Source organism: Colobus angolensis, unplaced genomic scaffold, assembly GCF_000951035.1.
Source record: "Colobus angolensis palliatus isolate OR3802 unplaced genomic scaffold, Cang.pa_1.0 Scaffold174, whole genome shotgun sequence".
NCBI lineage: Eukaryota > Metazoa > Chordata > Mammalia > Primates > Cercopithecidae > Colobus > Colobus angolensis.
The window spans coordinates 4233227-4253478 of NW_012114866.1; the positions used below are offsets into that span (position 1 = coordinate 4233227).

At 39.2% G+C, this 20252-nt stretch overlaps 1 protein-coding gene across 1 annotated transcript in view; it reads right to left on the reverse strand.

Moving 5' to 3' along the window:
- The window catches only part of CCDC83 (coiled-coil domain containing 83), an 80083-nt gene extending 60418 nt beyond the window's left edge, over positions 1 to 19665 (reverse strand). Inside the window, exons 1-3 of the mRNA XM_011938500.1 lie at positions 19457 to 19665; positions 14429 to 14551; positions 6539 to 6623 (exon numbers count right to left, since the gene is read on the reverse strand). Coding sequence (XP_011793890.1) covers positions 6539 to 6623; positions 14429 to 14523 — 180 coding nt within the window. The 5' untranslated portion in view covers positions 14524 to 14551; positions 19457 to 19665. The remainder of the gene's footprint in view (positions 1 to 6538; positions 6624 to 14428; positions 14552 to 19456) is intronic.
- Positions 19666 to 20252: the final 587 nt, after the last annotated feature.

The window sequence follows — 20252 nt, forward strand, 5'->3', positions numbered from 1 at the left end:
CAAGGATCTAGAACTAGAAATACCATTTGACCCAGCAATCCATGACTGAGTATATACCCAACGGATTATAAATCATGCTGCTATAAATACACATGCACACGTATGTTTATTGCAACACTATTCCCAATAGCAAAGACTTGGAACCAACCGAAATGTCCATCAATGATAGACTGGATTAAGAAAATGTGGCATATATACACCATGGAATACTATGCAGCCATAAAAACGGATGAGCTCATGTCCTTTGTAGGGACATGGATGAAACTGGAAACCATCATTCTAAGCAAACTATCGCAGGGACAGAAAACCAAACACCACATGTTCTCACTCATAGGTGGGAATTGAACAATGAGAACACTTGGACACAGGATGGGGAACATCACACACCGGGGCCTGTCATGGGGTAGAGGGAGGGGGGAGGGATAGTATTAGGAGATATACCTAATGTAATGGGTGCAGCACATCAACATGGCACATGTATACATGTGTAACAAACCTGCACGTTGTGCACATGTACCCTAGAAATTGAAGTATAATAATAAAAAAGGTCCACAGAAATCTCCAACTGTTTTGTTAAAAATTCTGCTAAAATTTAAATATTTATTTTAAATTGAACAATTCAGTGGCATTTAGTACATTTATAGTGTTGTAGAACTGCCACCTCTATCTAGTTCCAAAACATTTCCAGCATTCCAAAGTAAAACTCCTTAGCCATTAGGCAGTCTCTCCCTCTCATCCCTTTCCCCCAGCCCTTGGCAACCAGCAATCTGTTCTGTCTGTATGAATTTATCTATTCCGGATATTGGAATAAATGGAATCATACAACATGCTGACCTTTTGTGTCTGGTATATTTTACTCAGCATATTTTGCATGTTCATCCACATTGTAGCACGTATCAGTACTTCATTGCCTTTTATGGCTACATAATATACCATTGTATGTATATACCACAATTGGCTTATCCATTCATCTGTTGCTAATGAACACCTTTGGGCTGTTTCAGTTTGGCTGGGCATTTATTCCAAAGAAATGGAAACTTTTGTTCATACAAATACCTGTCCATTAATGTTTATATTAGCTTTATGTAAAATGTCCAATAACTGCTGCTATCAGCATGCATGTAACATGTACTCGAATACTTGTTTTTCATTCTTTTGGGAGTAGAATTACAGGGTCACATGGTAATCCTATATGCCTTTTTGAGGAACTGTCAAATTGTTTTCCAAAGTAGCTGAACAATTTTACATTCCCACCAGCAATGTATGAGGGTTCCAATTTTTCCACATCTTCATCACCACTTTGGTTACAGCCATTCTAGTATCTGCAAAGTTGGTACCTCATTGTGGTTTTTATTTGCATTTCTCAAATAACTATGAGCATCTTTTCTTGTGCTTGTTAGCCATTTGTATGTCTTCTTTGGATAAATGCCTATTCAATGTCGAACTGATTTTTGACAAAGGTGTGAAAGCAATTCAATGCAGGAAAGATAGGTTTATCAACTAATAGTGCAGACGCAACTGGACATCTGCAGGTAAAAAAAAAAAGAAGAATCTAAGCCTCACACCTTATACACAAGCTAACTCCAAATGGACCATGATTTAAATGTAAAAGGTGAAACTACAAAAATTTTAGAATAAAACAGGAGAAAATCTTTGGGATTTAGGGCTAGGCAAAGAGTTTGAAAACTTGACACTGAAAGCATAATCCATAAAAGGAAAAATTGATAAACTGGACTTCATTAAAATTAAAAACTTTTACTCTGTTACCCTTTTATGAGGATGAAAGACAAACTACAGATTAGGAGAAAATATTTGCAAATAACATATCCAAGGAAGGATTGGTTTTAGAAGATTTTATATATATATGTAAAGCTCAAGAGTACAAAAAGTCTAATTATAAAATGAGCAAAAGACAAACAAGCACATGAAAAGATATTCAACATCATTATCCATTAGGGAAATGCAAATTAAAACCATACTGAGATATTACTACACACCTACCAGAAGGCTAACATAAAATGGTGCATAGTGACATCACTAAATTCTGGAGAGGATGAGGAGAAACTGGATCCGTCATATATGATGGTGGGAATGTAAAAGGTACAGCCAGTTTGGAAAGTATTTCAACAGTTTCTTTAAAAACTAACATATCACTATCATACTACCCAGCAATTGAACTCCTGGGCATTTATTCCAAAGAAATGAAAACTTTTATTCATACAAATACCTGTCCATTAATGTTTATATTAGCTTTATGTAAAATGTCCAATAACTGGAAACAACCCAGATGTCCTCCAGGTGAATGGTTAAACAAACTCTGGTACATCCACACCACGTTACTAGCCAGCAATACAAAGAAACTAACTGATCACACACACAACAACCTGGCTATACCTCCAGAGAATTATGCTGAATTTTAAAAAGCCAAGTACCAAAGGGTTACTTATTGTATGATTCCATTTGTATAACATGCCCAAAGTAACATTATAATAATGGAGAACAGATTAATGATTGCCAGGGTCTAATGAGGGGGCAGAACTGGGAGGGGAGTGAGTAGCTATAAAGGGTCACATGAGGGATACTTGTGGTGATGGAAATCTTCTGTATCTTGACTTTCCATGTTAATCTTGTCAATATCCTGTTATGATATTGTACTGGGATTCTGTAATATGTTATCAGAAGCTAGGTAATAGGTACATAGGACCTTTCTCTCTCTCATTTTTATATCATTTTAATAACATTTTTATAACTAAGTTAATCTATACTTATTTCAAAAAGAAGTTTAACTAAAAAAGAAGGCCAATGAATATTAACAACTGAAAAATAAATAATTTACTACTTTTAACCAATTCTCAGATATTCTATTTTCTGGAATGAAATAGATTCATGTTTTGTTTGCTTATAAATAAATTGAATTATTTTAGTTTGACATGTTATTTTAAAATGAAATATAGGAACTTGAATACTAGTAATGGAAATATCACTTGCCGAACTATTGCACTGCTAATACTTTTTCTAAATATGGACTTTTGCACTTATTTTTGTAGAAGTTGAAAATTCCTTTATCAGGTATGTTTTGAATCCTAAGTAAAGATATCTGATTTTACTTATGTTAATTTTAGTAAGACAACAATAGCCTCTAAATCCAATCCCAGCTCAAAAATATTTACCATTATATACAGGCAAAAAATCCAAAGATAGTGATAATTTTAAAACCACTACATACAAGTGACAAATAAATGTATATAATGTACAAAGACATTTTGCTTTTCTTTCCATACTTGGCACAATACTTCTTAAAATAAATCCAGTTCTCCTAGATCAAATATTTAACACAATGACTATTCTTTTGAAGCATGTGATGTTTTTCATTTACAAAATTAAAAAAAGTTTTTGTTTAATTTTTACCTTTTTAGAGACAGGATCTTAGTCTGTTACCCAAGCTGGAGTGCAGTGGCATGGTCATAGCTCACTGTAACCTCAAACTCCTGGGCTCAAGCATCTTCCTGCCTCAGGCCCCTGAGTAGGTGGGACTACAGGTGCACACCACTGCACCTGGCTACGTTTTACAATTTTTTGTAGAGACATATAGATATGAAAATTATTAACAAATAGATGGTTATTTGAAGCCGTAGTGTTAAGTGAGATGACCCCAAAAAGGAATTAGAGTGAGAGAAAAGGGTTGAGATTGGAACTCTGGTAAATGTGATTAAGGGATGTGTCTAGGCAAAGAGCAGTAAATCAAAAATGAGAATAAATGTTCAGAGAGGTAGGAGAAAAGTTAAGATAGAGTGAGGTTCTGGAACCCAAAGGAGAAAAGGGTTTTAAGATAAAGGGAGTGGCTGCTGAAGAGATGAGAGGTAAAGTAAGGACTAAAAAGAGTCTATTGGATCTGGCAAATTGGTCATTAATAACTTTTGCTAGAGCAGTTGTGGTGGAATAGTAGGAATGAAAGAATGAATGGAGAGTATGGAAGTAGACAGAGTGAACTATGGAACAGCTAATGAGGTAGGTGGAGCAATGAATGCATACTGAGAGAAAGAAAGATAATAAATGAGGTGATAATCCAAACAGAACTAAATATACATAGGAAAAGATGATGTATGGAAAAGAAGACGGGGTGTTTCTGATTTTGAAATAACTGAAGAGAAAACATGAGTCATGTTAAATATCTATGACCTCAAAACATTTTTCCTTCCACTAGTGTTAGCATGAATTAACTCAACAAATATTTATTGAACACCTACTCAAGCTGGACTCTTCCAGAGAAACAAAGAAGTAAGACTGAATTGCTGCTGCCTAAAAAGCTTGCAATTTAATAATGGAGATATAATTTTACACAATATTCCAACTTAGGTTGGTGGAATGAAAAGGAGCTAGCCAAGAAAAAAGCATTCCAGGAAGAGGAAACAGCATGAGTAAAAGCATAAATAAATAGATTGGTTTTTCAAGATTTCAAATAAGAGGTGGTAAACAAAAGGTGGAGAAGTGATACAGGCAGGAGGCAGACAAATGCCTAGGCAGATGGGGTGCGTCGCCTGTGAAATCCAACCTTCAAGCTGGAAACTTGGGTAAATCCTCCAACCAGATTGAGAACACACCTTCTTGTTTGGCGTGCTTTCCTCTGATTGGTCTTCATCCTTCACCTATTTTACATATACCTAACCTTTCCTAATTGGTTTTCTACACTATTGTGCCCACCTTAACCTTTTTTGTATACTCAGAAACCAAGCACACACTCTCTACCCTGAACCCATAAAAAGCCCTGGGCTCAGACATCTTGGGAACCCTCCTGCCTTTGGGTAGGGGGACCACCCCTGCATCCCCTCCCTGCTAAAAGCTGTTTCATCACTCAATAAAACTTCCTGCCTTTCTGCATGCCTACTTCTTCCTGGCTGTGAGTCAAGAATCCAGACCTATCTGAGCTAAGGAGCAAAAAGTCCTCCACCAGCAGCTGGAGACAAGGTTTGAGAGGTGAACAGGGGTCAGATTTTGAAGGGCCCTGAAGACTTTAGTAAAGAGGAAGCCACTGAAGGATGTTAAGAGATGAGAGGTAAAGTAAGGACTAAAAAGAGTCTATTGGGCCTGACAAATTGGTCATTAATAACTTTTGCTAGAGCAGTTGTGGTGGAATAGTAGGAATGAAAGAATGGACCTGGTTTACAATATTCAAAAGGTAATTCTGGTTGCACTGTGGAGAATATACTTTGAGGGAAGGATGAGTAAGAAATGGTGGTTTAAATTACAGCAATAACAACATAAAAGGAAAGAAATGGATGATGTTCAGATACAGAGTTATAGTTAGAATCTGCCTCTCCTTGCTCCTCACTGCTGGGTCCACTAATGTGCATTCTTGAGCCAATCCTCATGGAAACAAGAACTTTAACTATTTCTGGCTCCAAATGATGGGCTAAGGGGAAAATGATTGCTCAGTCCTGATTTGTTGTACTTTCCACAACCGAGTCCTGATCTACAAGTCCCTGTGCTGATCACTGGAGGACGTGCATGGGTGCCTTGATGGGACTTACTTCTCTTTAGTGCTCTGGATCTCATGTAGAGTCTGCATTCAGGCACCAGGCCAAACTGAGCTTCTGTTTTAGTCCCTATTACAAGTGAATGAACCTTGAGAATTGTGACAGTGTCAGAGTCACAGTTATATTATTGGCTTGTCTTGTCCACTAAATATTTACTGAATGAACAAACAAATTAGCCCTGTCGGGGAGACAGGAATCCCTATTTTACAAGAGTGAGATTGAGGCTCATACCAAATCTGGCCAAAATGACATCAGCAGTAAGCTGTACAGTCAGGATGCAAACTCAGGTCTCTGACTCCAGACTCTATTAAAATTTGTAGATATATTCTTTTTAGACAGAAGCCAAAATAAAACAGTTAACTGTGGAAGTTTCAGGGCCCATATAAAATAAATGTGTTAAAAGGGGGCACCCTCAGTATTTCTTCATTCATAAGATACCTTGAGGGATAAATTGTGTTAATTATCATTGATTGCTTCCAAACTTTATTTCTGTTGATTTTTAGTCCCGATAGTCATATATAGCACCTTTTTGATATTGATTTTAATCTGATTTTCTAAAAACAGTATATCATCTTAAATATGCAATTAATAATTTTAACAACTGAGATTGTGCTTTTCAAATGGTATTTATATATGCTTACTCTCTGAAAATCTAAAAGAAAAAAGACAGAGATTTAAAATGGAGAACCAATGTTTTATAGTTTGGTTAAATAAAAAGTCAAAAGACAAATGTGGTTTCAAAGCTTTAAAATTTTGAACGTAAGATTCAGTGTCTTCAGGGTCTAAATAACATAATTCAACCCAATTTCCACTGACATTGTAAGTAATATAATGGCAACAGCAGTACCCACCTGCCTCACCTGTACAAAGAAACTTAAATCAATCAATTCCAAGCTTTGAAGAAGATAATTTCCTAGAGTATATTTCACCATAATCCACAAGTTTTTAAAGTCTGAGTGTAAATGTTTAATGACTATATAGAGGTTCTAATATTTTATACTCACTCTTTCATGGTATTTTTGGTTTTTTTCCCTAAGTGTCTTTATTTGAAACATAAATCGCTCCACTGCATTTTCCTTTATTTGACATCTGAGAATCAACAAAGATAAAATGTGTTAGAATCATTTATCTTAGGAAATAAGAAAAAATTTTAAAAGTACTTGAAGTGAATTATTAAATGTATTATGAAAACACATTTAGGGATAAAAACCTCTCCTAAATGGTTCTGAATCTATTTAACTCACTAAAATATATATTGTAGAGATAACTTCAAGGTTTTTTTTTTTTGAAAAAAATCTCTGTTCATGTTTTATATTTGTAATTTTATACTTTCTAATTGTTTATAAATAATTTAGCCTAAAGGAAAACTAGGAGAGGGCAAACAGAAAACATGCTTTCTAGAATTCTAAAATCATTCAGACAAAAATGACAAACAAAGCTAAGAATTTTTAAGGGAAAGCTCACCTTCTTGAAATACTAAGGTAAACTAGGCATGCCTATTGGTTCAAATTCATTAGTGTGCTATCTCTTCTACAAATAATAAAAACTTCTTTCCTGGCACAAATACATTTCTTTAACACTCAACAAGTATTTGTTGAGTGGCTGTAAGGTATAAAAGAGATAGAATAGTGCAGAAAGACTTTCTTATAGGCTATTTGATAGCTATTTGAGGTGTTAAGTATAGTATATCTCTTTAAAAATGGGCTGGGCATGGTGGCTCACACCTGTAATCCCAGCACTCTGGGAGGCTGAGGCAGGTGGATCTGGTTTTGTTTGTCTGTTTTTGAGACAGAGTCTCACTCTGTTGCCCAGACTGGAGTGCAGTTGCATGATTTCGGCTCACTGCAACCTCTGCCTCCTGGGCTCAAGTGATTCTCCTGCCTCAGCCTCCTGAGTAACTGGGATTATAGGTGCCCACCACCATGCCCGGCTAATTTTTCTATTTTTCGTAGAGAAATAGAGTGATCTGCCCGCTTTGGGCTCTCAAAGTGCTGGGGTTACAGGTGTGGGCCACCATACCTGGCCAGCAGGTGGATCTCTTGAGGACAGGAGTTCCAGACCAGGCTGGCCAACATGGCAAAACCCTGTCTCTACTAAAAATACAAAAATTAGCCAGGTGTGGAGGTGAATGCCTGTAGTCACAGCTACTCAGGAGGCTGAGGCATGAGAATCGCTTGAACCTGGGAGGCAGAGGTTGCAGTGAACCAAGATCATGCCACTGCACTCCAGCCTGCGCGACAGAGTGAGATCCAGTCTCAAAGTAAATAAATAATTTTTAAAAATTTATAGTATATCTTGTATCACTGTGATCTAATAAATCTTATAACTTTAAATCTGAGACCAAAATAAGGCAACAGAAATGTGTTACCTAAACCCTTTGGCTCAATTAAAAACAAAATAAAACAAAAACAGAAATATAGTACCTCTGTAGTAGAGCAAAGAGTAGTTAAAGAATGAGAAACTCTGGTTTTAAATCTTGCTCTTACCACTTCTTGTCTACATGATCTCAGGCAAGTCAATTCCCTGGGCCTAAATGTCCAAGCTGTCAAATGGGATAACAATGCCTAGCTCTGCATATTATAAGGATTAAAATAAGAAATCATATGTGAATGTTTCTAGCATAAAGTAAATGCTTAGTAAATTTCAGTTGAATTAAACCTTATATCCTTATCCCTTTCCCCCAAACATCAATTGTATTTGTAACATTGTATACTCAGTAGAGAGAAAAACTAGGCTCGCTCTTTCCCAATAATGAGAAAATGCAACATTAAAAAAAAAAAATTCCTTTACTGGTCAAAAACTGCTCTGTTTGGATACTATGAAACTTGAATTTTAGAGCTGATTTTCCAGTTCTCTAAGGATATTTAACCTCCAGAAATAAGAGGATTGATGGAGATGAACTCAATGCTTCCTTTTCAGTTACAAAATTCTGCAATTTAAATGGACCAATATTCCCTTTCAAACAGTCATACATACAATGTAGATTTAAAGAGCTGAAAGGTGCCCAGCATTGTTTTAGGCATTATAGAGATAGTTTTTTTTTTTTAAACAGAGTCTTGCTCTGTCACCTAGGCTGGAGTGCAGTGGCATGATCTCGGCTCATTGCAACCTCCCACTCCCAGGTTCAAGTGATTGTCCCACCTCAGCCTCCCCAGTAACTGGGATTACAGGCACACGCCACCACACCCAGCTAATTTTTGAATTTTTTGCAGAGATGAGGTTTCACCATGTTGGTCAGGCTGGTCTTGAACTCCTGGCCTCAAGTGATCCACCTGCCTCAGCCTCCCAAAGTGCTAGGATTACAGGTGTGAGCCACTGTGCTTGGCCTACAGAGATAATTTTGAACAACCTTCATGATCCTTGCCTTCAAGGAGTACCTTTTATTGGATAATAAGAAGTAAACACATAAATATATTGAAACATATTGTTTACACATTATGATAAATACCATGGGGAAAAATAGCAGGATATAAGAAGGACCATAAATGGAGGGGACTACTATAGTAGATAGGGCAGGCTCCACAAAATGATAAGAAAAAGACTCTATCCTGCCCAGGCTGGGCTTGAACTCCTGGGCTCAAGGAATCCTCCAGCCTTAGCCTCCCAAGTAGATGGGGTTACAGATGTGCACCACCACATTTGGCTCATCTTTGACTTCTTACCTAAAGCTTATATTTGTTCAAAAATTTTGAAGGAGTGCCTTCTCTACCTCCCGTTTTTCAGGAGATTAAAGAAAAGTATTATAAATGAAAATTATCAGAAAAGAACCTATGCAAATGTCTAAATTACTCATATAATTTCTGCAATTATAAATATAGTAATACTATATCTTTACATGGGTAGAGCAGGCAAATGAATCTCAAGATGTGGTCTTCGTTGGTTAAACTGAGTCTACAGATGGGCTCGTTAATAGACCAATTCCCTGGGTGCAGCTGAGAGCTTTCCTTGGTGATGACTGGGCATGCAATGATTGGGCTGGAGACCACATGCAGCCCCAACCCCACTGCATGGGTCATATTTATACTAAAAAAATTATGTGCTGTTTATCTGAAACTCATATTTAATTGGGCATGCTTTATTTCTATTTGCTACATCTGGCAACCCCACACTTAAGCCCACCACCCCTCCCTCAGAGCATTTAGGAGCAAATGGCCTCGGGCTTTGTCTCTTGTCCATTTGTGGAGTGAGCAGTTCAGGATGATGTGAGTGGCAGCAGCAGGCCTCAGTGGGGAATTCTGAGATGGCCTAAATGTTTTGGCAGCTTCACTGGCCCTCTTGTGGAGCTCATGGTAGCTGTGGGTCTAATTTAGCTGAGCCTCTCTTTGAAATCCACTTCAGCCTCCTCTGGCTTCACGAAGAGGTATGTTTTACCAGGAAGCAGATGAAGCTTAACTTCAGAACTCAACACTTTATGGGGACTTCAAGCATCAGTGTTCCTTATACACTTTTTCCTTTTTAATATCTCCCCCATCTACTCAGTACCCTAGAATCTGACATGTCACACTAGGTGCTGAAGCAAGTGGGGTGATAATAAACCAATATACATTAAAGCAGTTTGAAAAGGATATGGCACAATTCTAAAGCACAGTGATATTAAATTGTTAGTAAGACAATATGTCATCTTTCTCCCACTCTCTATATTGTTAAAATGTTAGTAATGTGTCAATGTTCCCCCCACCCACGCAATTTCATTGAAAATTCTGGGAAGGAAAATAAATACATTTAAATTCCAAAAAAGCTATATTTTTGTGTTTTGTTCTTTAAACCCATAACCATACTCACATGTTTTTATATATCTATCCATATTCATTGTAGAAAACTGGGAGACAACAAGTATAAAGGAGAAAATAAAAACTACCACTACTTAGAGATGATCACTTTATAGATTTAGTATTGACAGTATCAGTTCTTCACAAACAACCATAGAAGTTCATGATCTTATGTTCTGGGAAAGACTTCCTATATCCATGAAATTACCTGATAAAAGGGCAGGATTGCTTTGTTACAGATGTTTTCAGAATATTTGAACAATTTATACTCAAGAGTGGGTAAGAAAGAGCTTGTTTATTGGTGGACATTTCATCACTGAGTGTTAGTACGTTAAAAAATTTGTTTCCTGTATCAACTGGCAAAAATAACATTGTATTTGTTTTCATGAGTGTGATTTTGCTTTCAGACAAGATTCAACAACATTTACTCAACAAAGAATCTCTGAGCTCATACTATAAGGCTGTGCTAGATACTAGAGGTACAGAGACGAGTAAAGAATAGTCTTCAAGGAGCTCACAGTTTGTTGAGGGAGAGCCAAACACAAATGACCCAGCATATTTTTTCCTTCACTTCAAATATTCTAACTGCCTTATCCATATAAAAACACAAATCTGGGCTGGGCACAGCGGCTCACACCTGTAATCCTAGCATTTTGGGAGGTTGAGGTGGGCTGATCACCTGACCCCAGGAGTTTGAGACCAGCCTAGTCAACATAGGGAGACTCTGTCTCTATAAAAATAAACAAACATGGCTAACACCTGTAATCCCAGCACTTTGGGAGGCCAAGGCAGGAGGATTTCCTGAGATCAGGAGTTCAAGACCAGCCTGGCCAACATGGCAAAACCCCATCTCTACTAAAAATACAAAAAATTAGCCGGGTGTGGTGGCGCATGCCTGTAATCCAGCTACTGAGGAGGCTGAGGTGGGAGAAACTGGGAGGCGGGGGTTGTAGTGAGCCGCGATCATGCTGCTGCACTCCAGCCTGGGTGACAGAGCGAGACTCTTGTCTCAAAAACAAACAAATCACTGATCCAAATAAACTTGACTTTCAAAAAATCTATATCATAATCTCCATTTTTTCACTCACGACCATATTGTCACCTATTTCTAGATCTATATTCATACTTACTGTAGAAAACTGGGGGCAAGACAAGTATAAAGGAGAAAATAAAAACCATCATTATTCAGAGACGATAATTTTATAGACTGAACATTGGTAGTATCAGCTCTTCACAAACAACCATAGAAGTTCATGAATTTCTTTTCTTGGGATAAATTTGAAAAAAGTTCAGTTGCTCAAAAACCATGAATTAACTAACTACTGCGTGCTCATTGCTTTGTTAGGAGCTGAGAGAGATATAAGAGGCTGCCAGGGAACTCCTGGACAATCCTGCCTCTGATGGTGAAAGGGAGTGTGTTGGCTATTTGTCATGTGACAACAGTTCTGTCACCGAGGAACACATGGAATGCATAAACTGTCATCAGTAGAGCATGGTACGGAAGACCGTGGCTGTTCCAGTCCATGAGATTATTTATTTAGTTTTAACAAATACAAAAGAACAAGGGTATGAGATGTTTGGTTTATATCTTGCACTGGATCATGAGAGTTTTTAAATGTATGCCTCTTTGTAAACCTTTGTTAAAGAGGGGAAAGACTGGTTTCTGGTTGACCCAAAAGAGAGAGAAACAGCTGTTAACTGGATGTCACCAGTTACACCATGGGAGCAAATTAGAGACCAGGTTGCATTCATAGAGTCTTGCTTTTTGTCCACCTCTCCTAAGATGAGATGAAGGAAGTTTTCAGTTATGTTGAGAAATGAGTGTGAATAGTATCTAGTTATTAATGTTACTTCAAGCAGAAAGTAAAAGGAAACAGATGAAAGCCTCTTCTCTCTTGGTGTTCTGATCCCTTCACTCACTGCATCCTAAAAAGTACACACGAATATATTGGGGTCTCCGAAGGAGATAGATTTTCCCTGAATGTTGTTAAGAACACCATACATTTTTTATGGTACATTTTTAAATAAATCCTTCCTTTAGATTTTAAAATCTAAAATCTTTCTTGGCCAGGTGAGGTGGCTCATGCCTGAAATCCCAGCACTTTGGGAAGCTGAGGCAGTGGATTGCTTGAGGCCAGGAGTTTGAGACCCAGCTCTACCCAAAATTTAAAAATTAGCTGGGCATGGTGGTATATGCCTGTCATCCCAGCTACTCAGGAATCTGAGGCAGGAGGAACACTTGAGCCCAGGAGTTTGATACTGCAATGAGCTATAATCAGGCTACTACACTCCAGCCTGGGTGAGAGACTGAGACTGTCTTTAAACAACAATGACAACTCTCTTAAACAAAGACCTAGTCACTAGTATCATGGGCTCTCCATTTTCAACCTTATACTCCTCTAATAAAAACCTAAGTGTTCTTCTTGATCTGACCCTTGCCTAAATCACCAGTGTCTGCTCTTGCCCTGCCTCCCTCCCCCTCCCTTCTCTCAGTTCCCGGTCTGATAATCTCTTTCCCACCCTCCTGTCTTCCATAAGTCATGCTCTCCACTGCTCTGTGTCTCCATAATGCCTGTTCCTTTTCCAGAAATCAGCTCAAAGCTTTCTCAAACAAGCTTTTTCTAACTCCTCTGACTAGGTCAAGTCCTTTAGTTACGCTGTTAAACAGCAACCTAGAGTTTTCTTTCATAGTACCTTTGTTATAGCCATGGGTTTTTTGTTTGTTTGTTTGTTTTCAGACAGGGCCCCTCTCTGTCACTAAGGCTGGAGTGCAGTGACACAGTCATGGCTCACTGTAACCTTGACCTGCCTGGGCTCAGGCAATCCTCCTATCTCCACCTCCTAAATAGCAGGGACTAATTTTTATTTTGTAGAGATGGGTTTTCATCATGTTACTCAGGCTGATCTCAAACTCCTGGGCTCATCCACCCGACTTCGCCTCTCAAAGGGCTGGGATTACAGGCATGAGCCACCACACCATCCTGTCACTTTTTTAAAAGCTCAAATTCATGGTTTATTGTCTGTCTCCCATGCTTCATCAAGGCAGGGACTATATAGTTCTGTTTGCTGCTACACTCCAGTACCCAGCACTTGACTTGCACTTGGTAAACACTCAAGCACTTATTGAATGAGTACATGAATGAAGTACATTTCAGCCTTATGTGAGAAAAGACTAACACTAATCTATTAATTCTCTAAGAATTACACATTAAAACGCCTACCTCGTGCCAAAAGCTAAGGTTCACAGACCCTCAAGGAGCTATTTGTTGGAATAAAACATAAACATAGAATAAATGTTACCTATGGTTTTGTCTCCAGCTCCTAGGATTGAGACATTATAAAATTTTATTATTATTAAAAAGAATTTTCTGTAAATCATTTGAATTTGATATGTAGCCATTTAGGAATAATGTAAGTCAGAATGTCTAAGAAATAAAGGGTCACATAAAGGGAAATTTTCTCTTCTATTCTCTCTTTTTTTTTTTTTTTTTGAGATGGAGTCTCAATGGAATCTTGCTCTGTTGCCCAGGCTAGAGTACAGTGGCATGATCTTGGCTCACTGCAACCTCTGCCTCCTGGGTTTGAGCAATTCTTCTGCCTCAGTCTCCCGAGTAGCTAGGATTACAGGCATGCACCACCATGCCTGACTAATTTTTGGATTTTTAGTGGAGACCTGGTTTCACCATGTTGGTCAGGCTGGTCTTGAACTCCCAACCTCAGGTGATCCACCCACTTTGGCCTCCCAAAGTGCTGGGATTACAGCTGTGAGCCACCACGCCCGGCCTCTTCTACTCTCTATAAATGTAAACTAACCATTCCGTGTTGTATTTTAAGAGGTACCGAGGGAGCCAATACTACATTAATGAAAGCTGTTTCATAGCAGCTCTCATTTCATTTCATAACATAGTCCAAGTAGTTGTAGCTACTACTTGGACTATGTTATATTCAAAGTTTCAAAAACCTTTACAAATATGTACATAGCACAAGAGTGCGATTAGGCCTCCAAATCCACCTGTATTCTTTTGGCAGTTGCTGCATGCATTGTTTGCATTTGAAGTTATATGAGCCTTAACAATGACTGCCCTTTATCTATGGCAACTTTTGGATTTCAGAATAAAAACTTACTGATAGTCTAGAAGTGCTTCACTTGTAGGCAATTTAACTTCTTTTGGTGGCCCATCATGTGTATCCTTTTTATTTGCTTTCCCTGAGTTTTCCATTGTGCTGGTTAGCTATTAAGAAATATACCTGTTTAGAAAAGAGACATAGGAAAAGTGAAAAATTCCATCTTTGCCTCCCTACTTTTGTTTACTCTAGATAAGGTACCTCTGGGACTTAATACTGACTTTCTATCCTGATTGCTTCCATGACCCCAGATCTAACATTCACCACAATGGTGGAACATCATGAAGTGATTGGATTCTTGATTCTGGTGAATTCCATGTTTATCCCAGGTATAGCATTCCCTCCACTCAAAACTTTCTAAGATACTCCTTCTCTTATGTTATTCATCTATATCTGTTGCCCCTATCTAGCTCTTTTGAGAGCAAAGAACTGAGCTTTTTCAATCATTTTATTTTCCCACAGTGTTTGGCAGAGAGAGATTAATTAAATGTCTATTAAGTTTTCAAAGAAAATGAAAACAAAACCACAATTTTCTATGAGCACGAAGAAGCTAGGATCCAAAAGACTTAAGAATTAGAATCAAGATCCAAAAAAAATTAGGTTTGGGCAGGGTTGATATAAAGAGCAAATAAAAGCACACATTGAAGTACTTTTAAAATGGTTGATATTTGCAAATGCGAATAATAATTTATTAATAATAACTGCTCATCAGCTATTAATTGGTTTCATACCTAATGATAATAAATCAAAAATGCATTTTAAAAGGGAAAATCAAGACCCACTGTTCACAGATGTTTATAGTAAGCAGGAGTACTTTCATAGGTTTGGTTTGGGTACTAACGTAGACTTTTCAGATTATGGTCTTCCTTAACATATTTGTATCTTTTAATTTCCACTAATCTTAAAAGAATAAGTACCTAGCCTTAAATAAATGTATCAGTAGTTAGGTATGGCGGAAAGCATATAATATAACCTTTGTAATTATTTGTTTAAATGGCTGGAAACTCTCATGAGAATAGGAATGATGTAATTCTTGTGCACTATTGTATTTCCTCACCAAGCACAATAGACACACAATAAATGCTTGTCAAATGAACACATGAGTGGATGCATGAACGAATCAGGCAGACATGGGCTTTAATCCTAGATCCATCACTATTATCTGTGTGACCTTGCATAGGTTACTTAATCTTTTTGAAGAACTTCAGTTTCATCATCTGTCAAGGGAGAAGGATAACAATTCTATGCTAAGAGCTATTGTAAGGATTAAATAAGGTAATATTTAAAGCACCTAGCATAGTGTCTGAGATATAGAAAAAGGTATATATCTCTAGCTCTATCTCTGTATAGTGCCCCTTCCTCTTTCCCTTCAGTTGTTTCTCCAGGTTAAGCTTCTTCAGGTTCTGGGTAACTGAAGCATAGAATGTCTGCCTGCTGCAAGTACAATGATGTGTGGGAAGACTAATCCATGAGGCTTGCTATTGTCAACCTTCACTGATTTGGATCACTGAATTGGCAATCCATGTAAATCTTTGTAGACCATTCAGCTCCAAAGTGGAAAAACTTGTTAAAATGAAAACATGCTTTTTCTCTGTAGACATGCTGCCTGCACACTCAGACTTCCAGTAAGTCTGTCTTAATGTCTGTGACTTTTCAAACCAAGTTTGCACTACTGTGTATGCTAATTTGAGCATATGCATGAATGCAAATATACCACAATACTTTCCAGCTGAAAAGCACACAGATGACACAACAAAAAGATTTAATACATTAGTACATTAGTGTCTTCTCAAATATGAAAGTGTTGATAATAATTTAATAGGCTCCACACCAAAAGGTGTCATCATGATATCACCACAATTCACAGAAATTATCAGTTAAGAAAAGATTACTCTTTTGTTTCAGATGCAGAGTTGAATTTTTATATTATTTTCCATTTTAGAATTAGAATTTTAAACTTTACTGTTGCACAAAAAGCATACTGACAAATGTTTCATTTTAAAACAATAACTTATTATTTAGTAATACTTTTTACCATAAAATATTTTATTTAAAAGTTAAAACAAATGTCAACATTTATCTCTTTCTAAGTCATATGGAAGAGACCAAGTGTTATGGTTTTTACCTGTGGTACCCATCTGGTGCTGGAGGAAAAATGACCTCATCCTGCTCAATTACCTCAGTTACCTGGCTTTTATGTTTTTAACTTTCTGACTAATGTATAATTACTTACCTAACTGCAGCTTATGGCAAAGGATTTTAATAAAATATGAGTGAAAATGTGGACCCATTAAAGCACAAATGCTTTATACATAAACTCTATTAAGATACACTGTTTCACACACTTCAAGAAAATTGGTAAGCCAATTGGACTGCCTGCTTAATAGCTGCATTTTTGCAATGGGCTAATGATAGTACCTGAACATCTATTTTTGCATTTGATAATGTGCTATAAACCATGGGGACTTTCATAAACATTTACAAGGATTCACAGTTCCTGACCACCCAGAAGATTTCTCTCAGTAAAGGGTGAGAATCCTAGAAAAATATTCACAAAGTAAATGCAGTTATCTTCCAGGAAGGTTACACTTAGAATATCTGACAAACAGACGTCGAATCTGTCAGTAACTACAAACATCTATTCAATGCCTGCTCTGCATGGTGCTTTAACTGGCCCCCAGTTACAAAGTATAGATGAGGCAAGATGCTACTGAGACAGATAAGAAGAAAGAAGCACACTGCAACAGAACTTTAAAAAAAAAAGCCCTACAAGAGCTGTGGGTACTTTGTGTGGATGAGGTTGGTGGGGGCCCCAGCGACATCCAGAATCATGTTGAGGAGCCCGTCTTTGAAGTGTAATGTCTGCTTGGTGCACCACAGGTCCTCCTCCTCCTCTGTTTCGCCCTTCTAGGCATACCACCGGAATGCCAGCCTTGGCAATGGCAGCTGCCACATGGTCCTGGGTGATGTTGCAGCTGGACCACTGCAGCTTGGCACCCAGGGTAATGAGGGTCTCAATGAGGATGGCCATATCCATGGGTCACATGGAGGCAGCTGGCAATGTGGGTGCCCTTCAGGGGCTTGGAGGGTCGAGTACAGCTCCCACATGCACATCAGGCCGGGCACCTGCTTCTCCACGATATCCAGGGCTTTGCATCCCCAGGAGGCCAGGCCAGTGTCGGCGACTTTGTAGGGCAGTTTGTCAGACCTGCTGGTGGTGCTTGTGATAGACACGGCTGAAGGGGCCCAGGCCTCGATCTGGGGACAGGCACTGGGGATATGACACCGGACAGGGGGTTCCTAGGTATTTTATTCATTTTGTGGCTACTGCAAATGAGATTGCACAGAACACATTTTTAACTCCATCAGAATTGGTCTCCAGTAAATGTTTTAAAAAATCCTGAATTAGGCCGGGCGCGGTGGCTCAAGCCTATAATCCCAGCACTTTGGGAGGCCGAGACGGGCGGATCACGAGGTCAGGAGATCGAGACCAACCTGGCTAACACTGTGAAACCCCGTCTCTACTAAAAAATACAAAAAAACTAGCCGGGCGAGGTGGCGGGCGCCTGTAGTCCCAGCTACTCCGGAGGCTGAGGCAGGAGAATGGCGTAAACCCGGGAGGCGGAGCTTGCAGTGAGCTGAGATCCGGCCACTGCACTCCATCCCGGGCGACACAGCAAGACTCCGTCTCAAAAAAAAAAAAAAAAATCCTGAATTAATTTAAAGCCATTCAGTGGTATTAATCCCACCTAAGCATTAATTTTAAAAATTGAGACATCTTTTTGTATTGATTATGTATATATGATAGGGCCCAAAATCATTAGTGTTAAAATGTAAAATTTGTCTTGTTTGGAAATATGTTAAAATCATATATTAAAATCAAGGTATTTAAAAATATCTAGATGAGTGACATTTTCAAGTTTCACTTGGATGACTGATGATGTACATTACATTAGTATGTATTTTCTTCACCAATGCAAATCCTTTAGTCATGGCACATTTTTCTACTGCAGTACCCAAATTATATTGGAGTCTTAGCTTTAAAATTAGTCTGTCTTCTCATCCAGAGTTGCTAATATCAAATAGTTTGAAATGCAGTCTATTACACTAACTTCTCTAGTAACCAGAACTACATTTTTTCCAATTCTTATTGTCCTTCAGTTTTAGAATTATCAACAAAGAAAAGAAAAATAACTATGAGAATATTATTATTAGGATAAGGGAAAAATATGCAATACTGATGGTAGAGAACAAAAAGGGTTTCTTTCTACCTTCAAACAGCAGTAGTGAGTCTAAAGAGGATCTTCTGGAGGTGGCTGTAAGGCAATCCATGAGCAATTATCACATAGACTGATAAATATCCAGTCATTATTTTTCTCCTCTGTCATCACATGAATCTATCTTTTCCTTTTTTTTGGGGGGGGGGATCGCTTAGATAGGGCACCTTTTCCCATCTCTTAATCACTTCCTCAACTCTCTCTCTTGCCCAGCAGAAAATTATGGGATAAGGGAGTGAGGAAACAAACATGGTACTGTACAAATGTGACAAATTCATAAAAGAAGCCAAGTTCTCTTTAGAAGAATGTTGTGGTATCCAGAGCAAGAAGTTGAAACCAATCTATGAATTGGGATATGAGGGTAAAAGACATCAATAACACACTTAGCACGTATGAAGTACCTATAGGGGAAGATCATTTCACTGATATTGAGAAGGATGCAAGAATATGTGAGGTTCTCACTTAGAAAGCATTCACTAGACTCAGAATTTGGTGAGGGGGCACTAAGAGAACAAGACTGAGCTTGGTCCCCGTTCCTGCACGGAGTTGTATAACCTCGGCCAAGTCTCTGAACCTCTGACCTGTTTCCTCCTCCATCTGTCCTAGCTGCTGTCCAGGCTATTATGAGGCTCCAGACACTTTGGGAAAACTGTCAAGTGAAAAAGCCTCGCAAGAAGGGAAGGCATTCTTAGTCTGCTCTGCATCTGCTGTGTGCTAGGGGCTGTGTGAGGGCACCGTGAAGGTTACAAACCTGAATCAAATTCAGAGCCTGCCTTTCGAGAGGGCAAATAATGTATCCAGGGATTCTACCGCAAGGTGGAGAGATGGGTTGACATTCTTACCAGATTAAAAAGGACTGCCTTCCTTCTCATTTCCTGGGTGGAGAAGAGGGGTAGGCCTATCAGAGCCCTTCCCAGCAGCTCCTAACGGCCCAAGAACGGCGCTTCGGGACAAGACCAGGAGGGCGCGACCCCCAGGCTGATCTCGAAGCGGCGCAAGCCCAGGCCCGTGGACAGGGGGGCCCGTGGACAGGGGGCCCATGGACAGGAGGGCCCGTGGAGGGGGGGCCGGGGATGCTTATAAAGTCTTCAGTGTCACACTGGAAGGAGTCGGAGACCAAGAAAAGAGGCCAGCCAGTCTCCTGACATCCCCTCCACAGCCTCCAGCGGTGAATACCCCGCCGTGGGCCGATAGTTCGCACTTCCGTTCTGCCCGCGGAACGGGCCCACCGGCTCCACCGCAGCCGGTGCCGCGCCCTGCGTTTCCAAGGCAACCGACATCCTCCTCCCCACTCCCTCCCCACCCGCCCTAGCTTAGCCGCGAACGGCGGGCCAAGCGCGCCATCTGGTGGCGGCGCAGGGAAGAGTCCCGGCCGAGGGCCTGCACCGCCGCCGTGGTAGCCGCGGTCAGGCTCTCTCCAGCCTTTTTCCGCTGACCCAGCTGGTCTCAAACGCTCACGAGCTGCTTGGCTCCCTTTAGTCGCAAGCCCGGAAGTTGGTGACTGTAGACACGGGACCCACGGACTTTGTGCTGTTACCGTGAGCAGG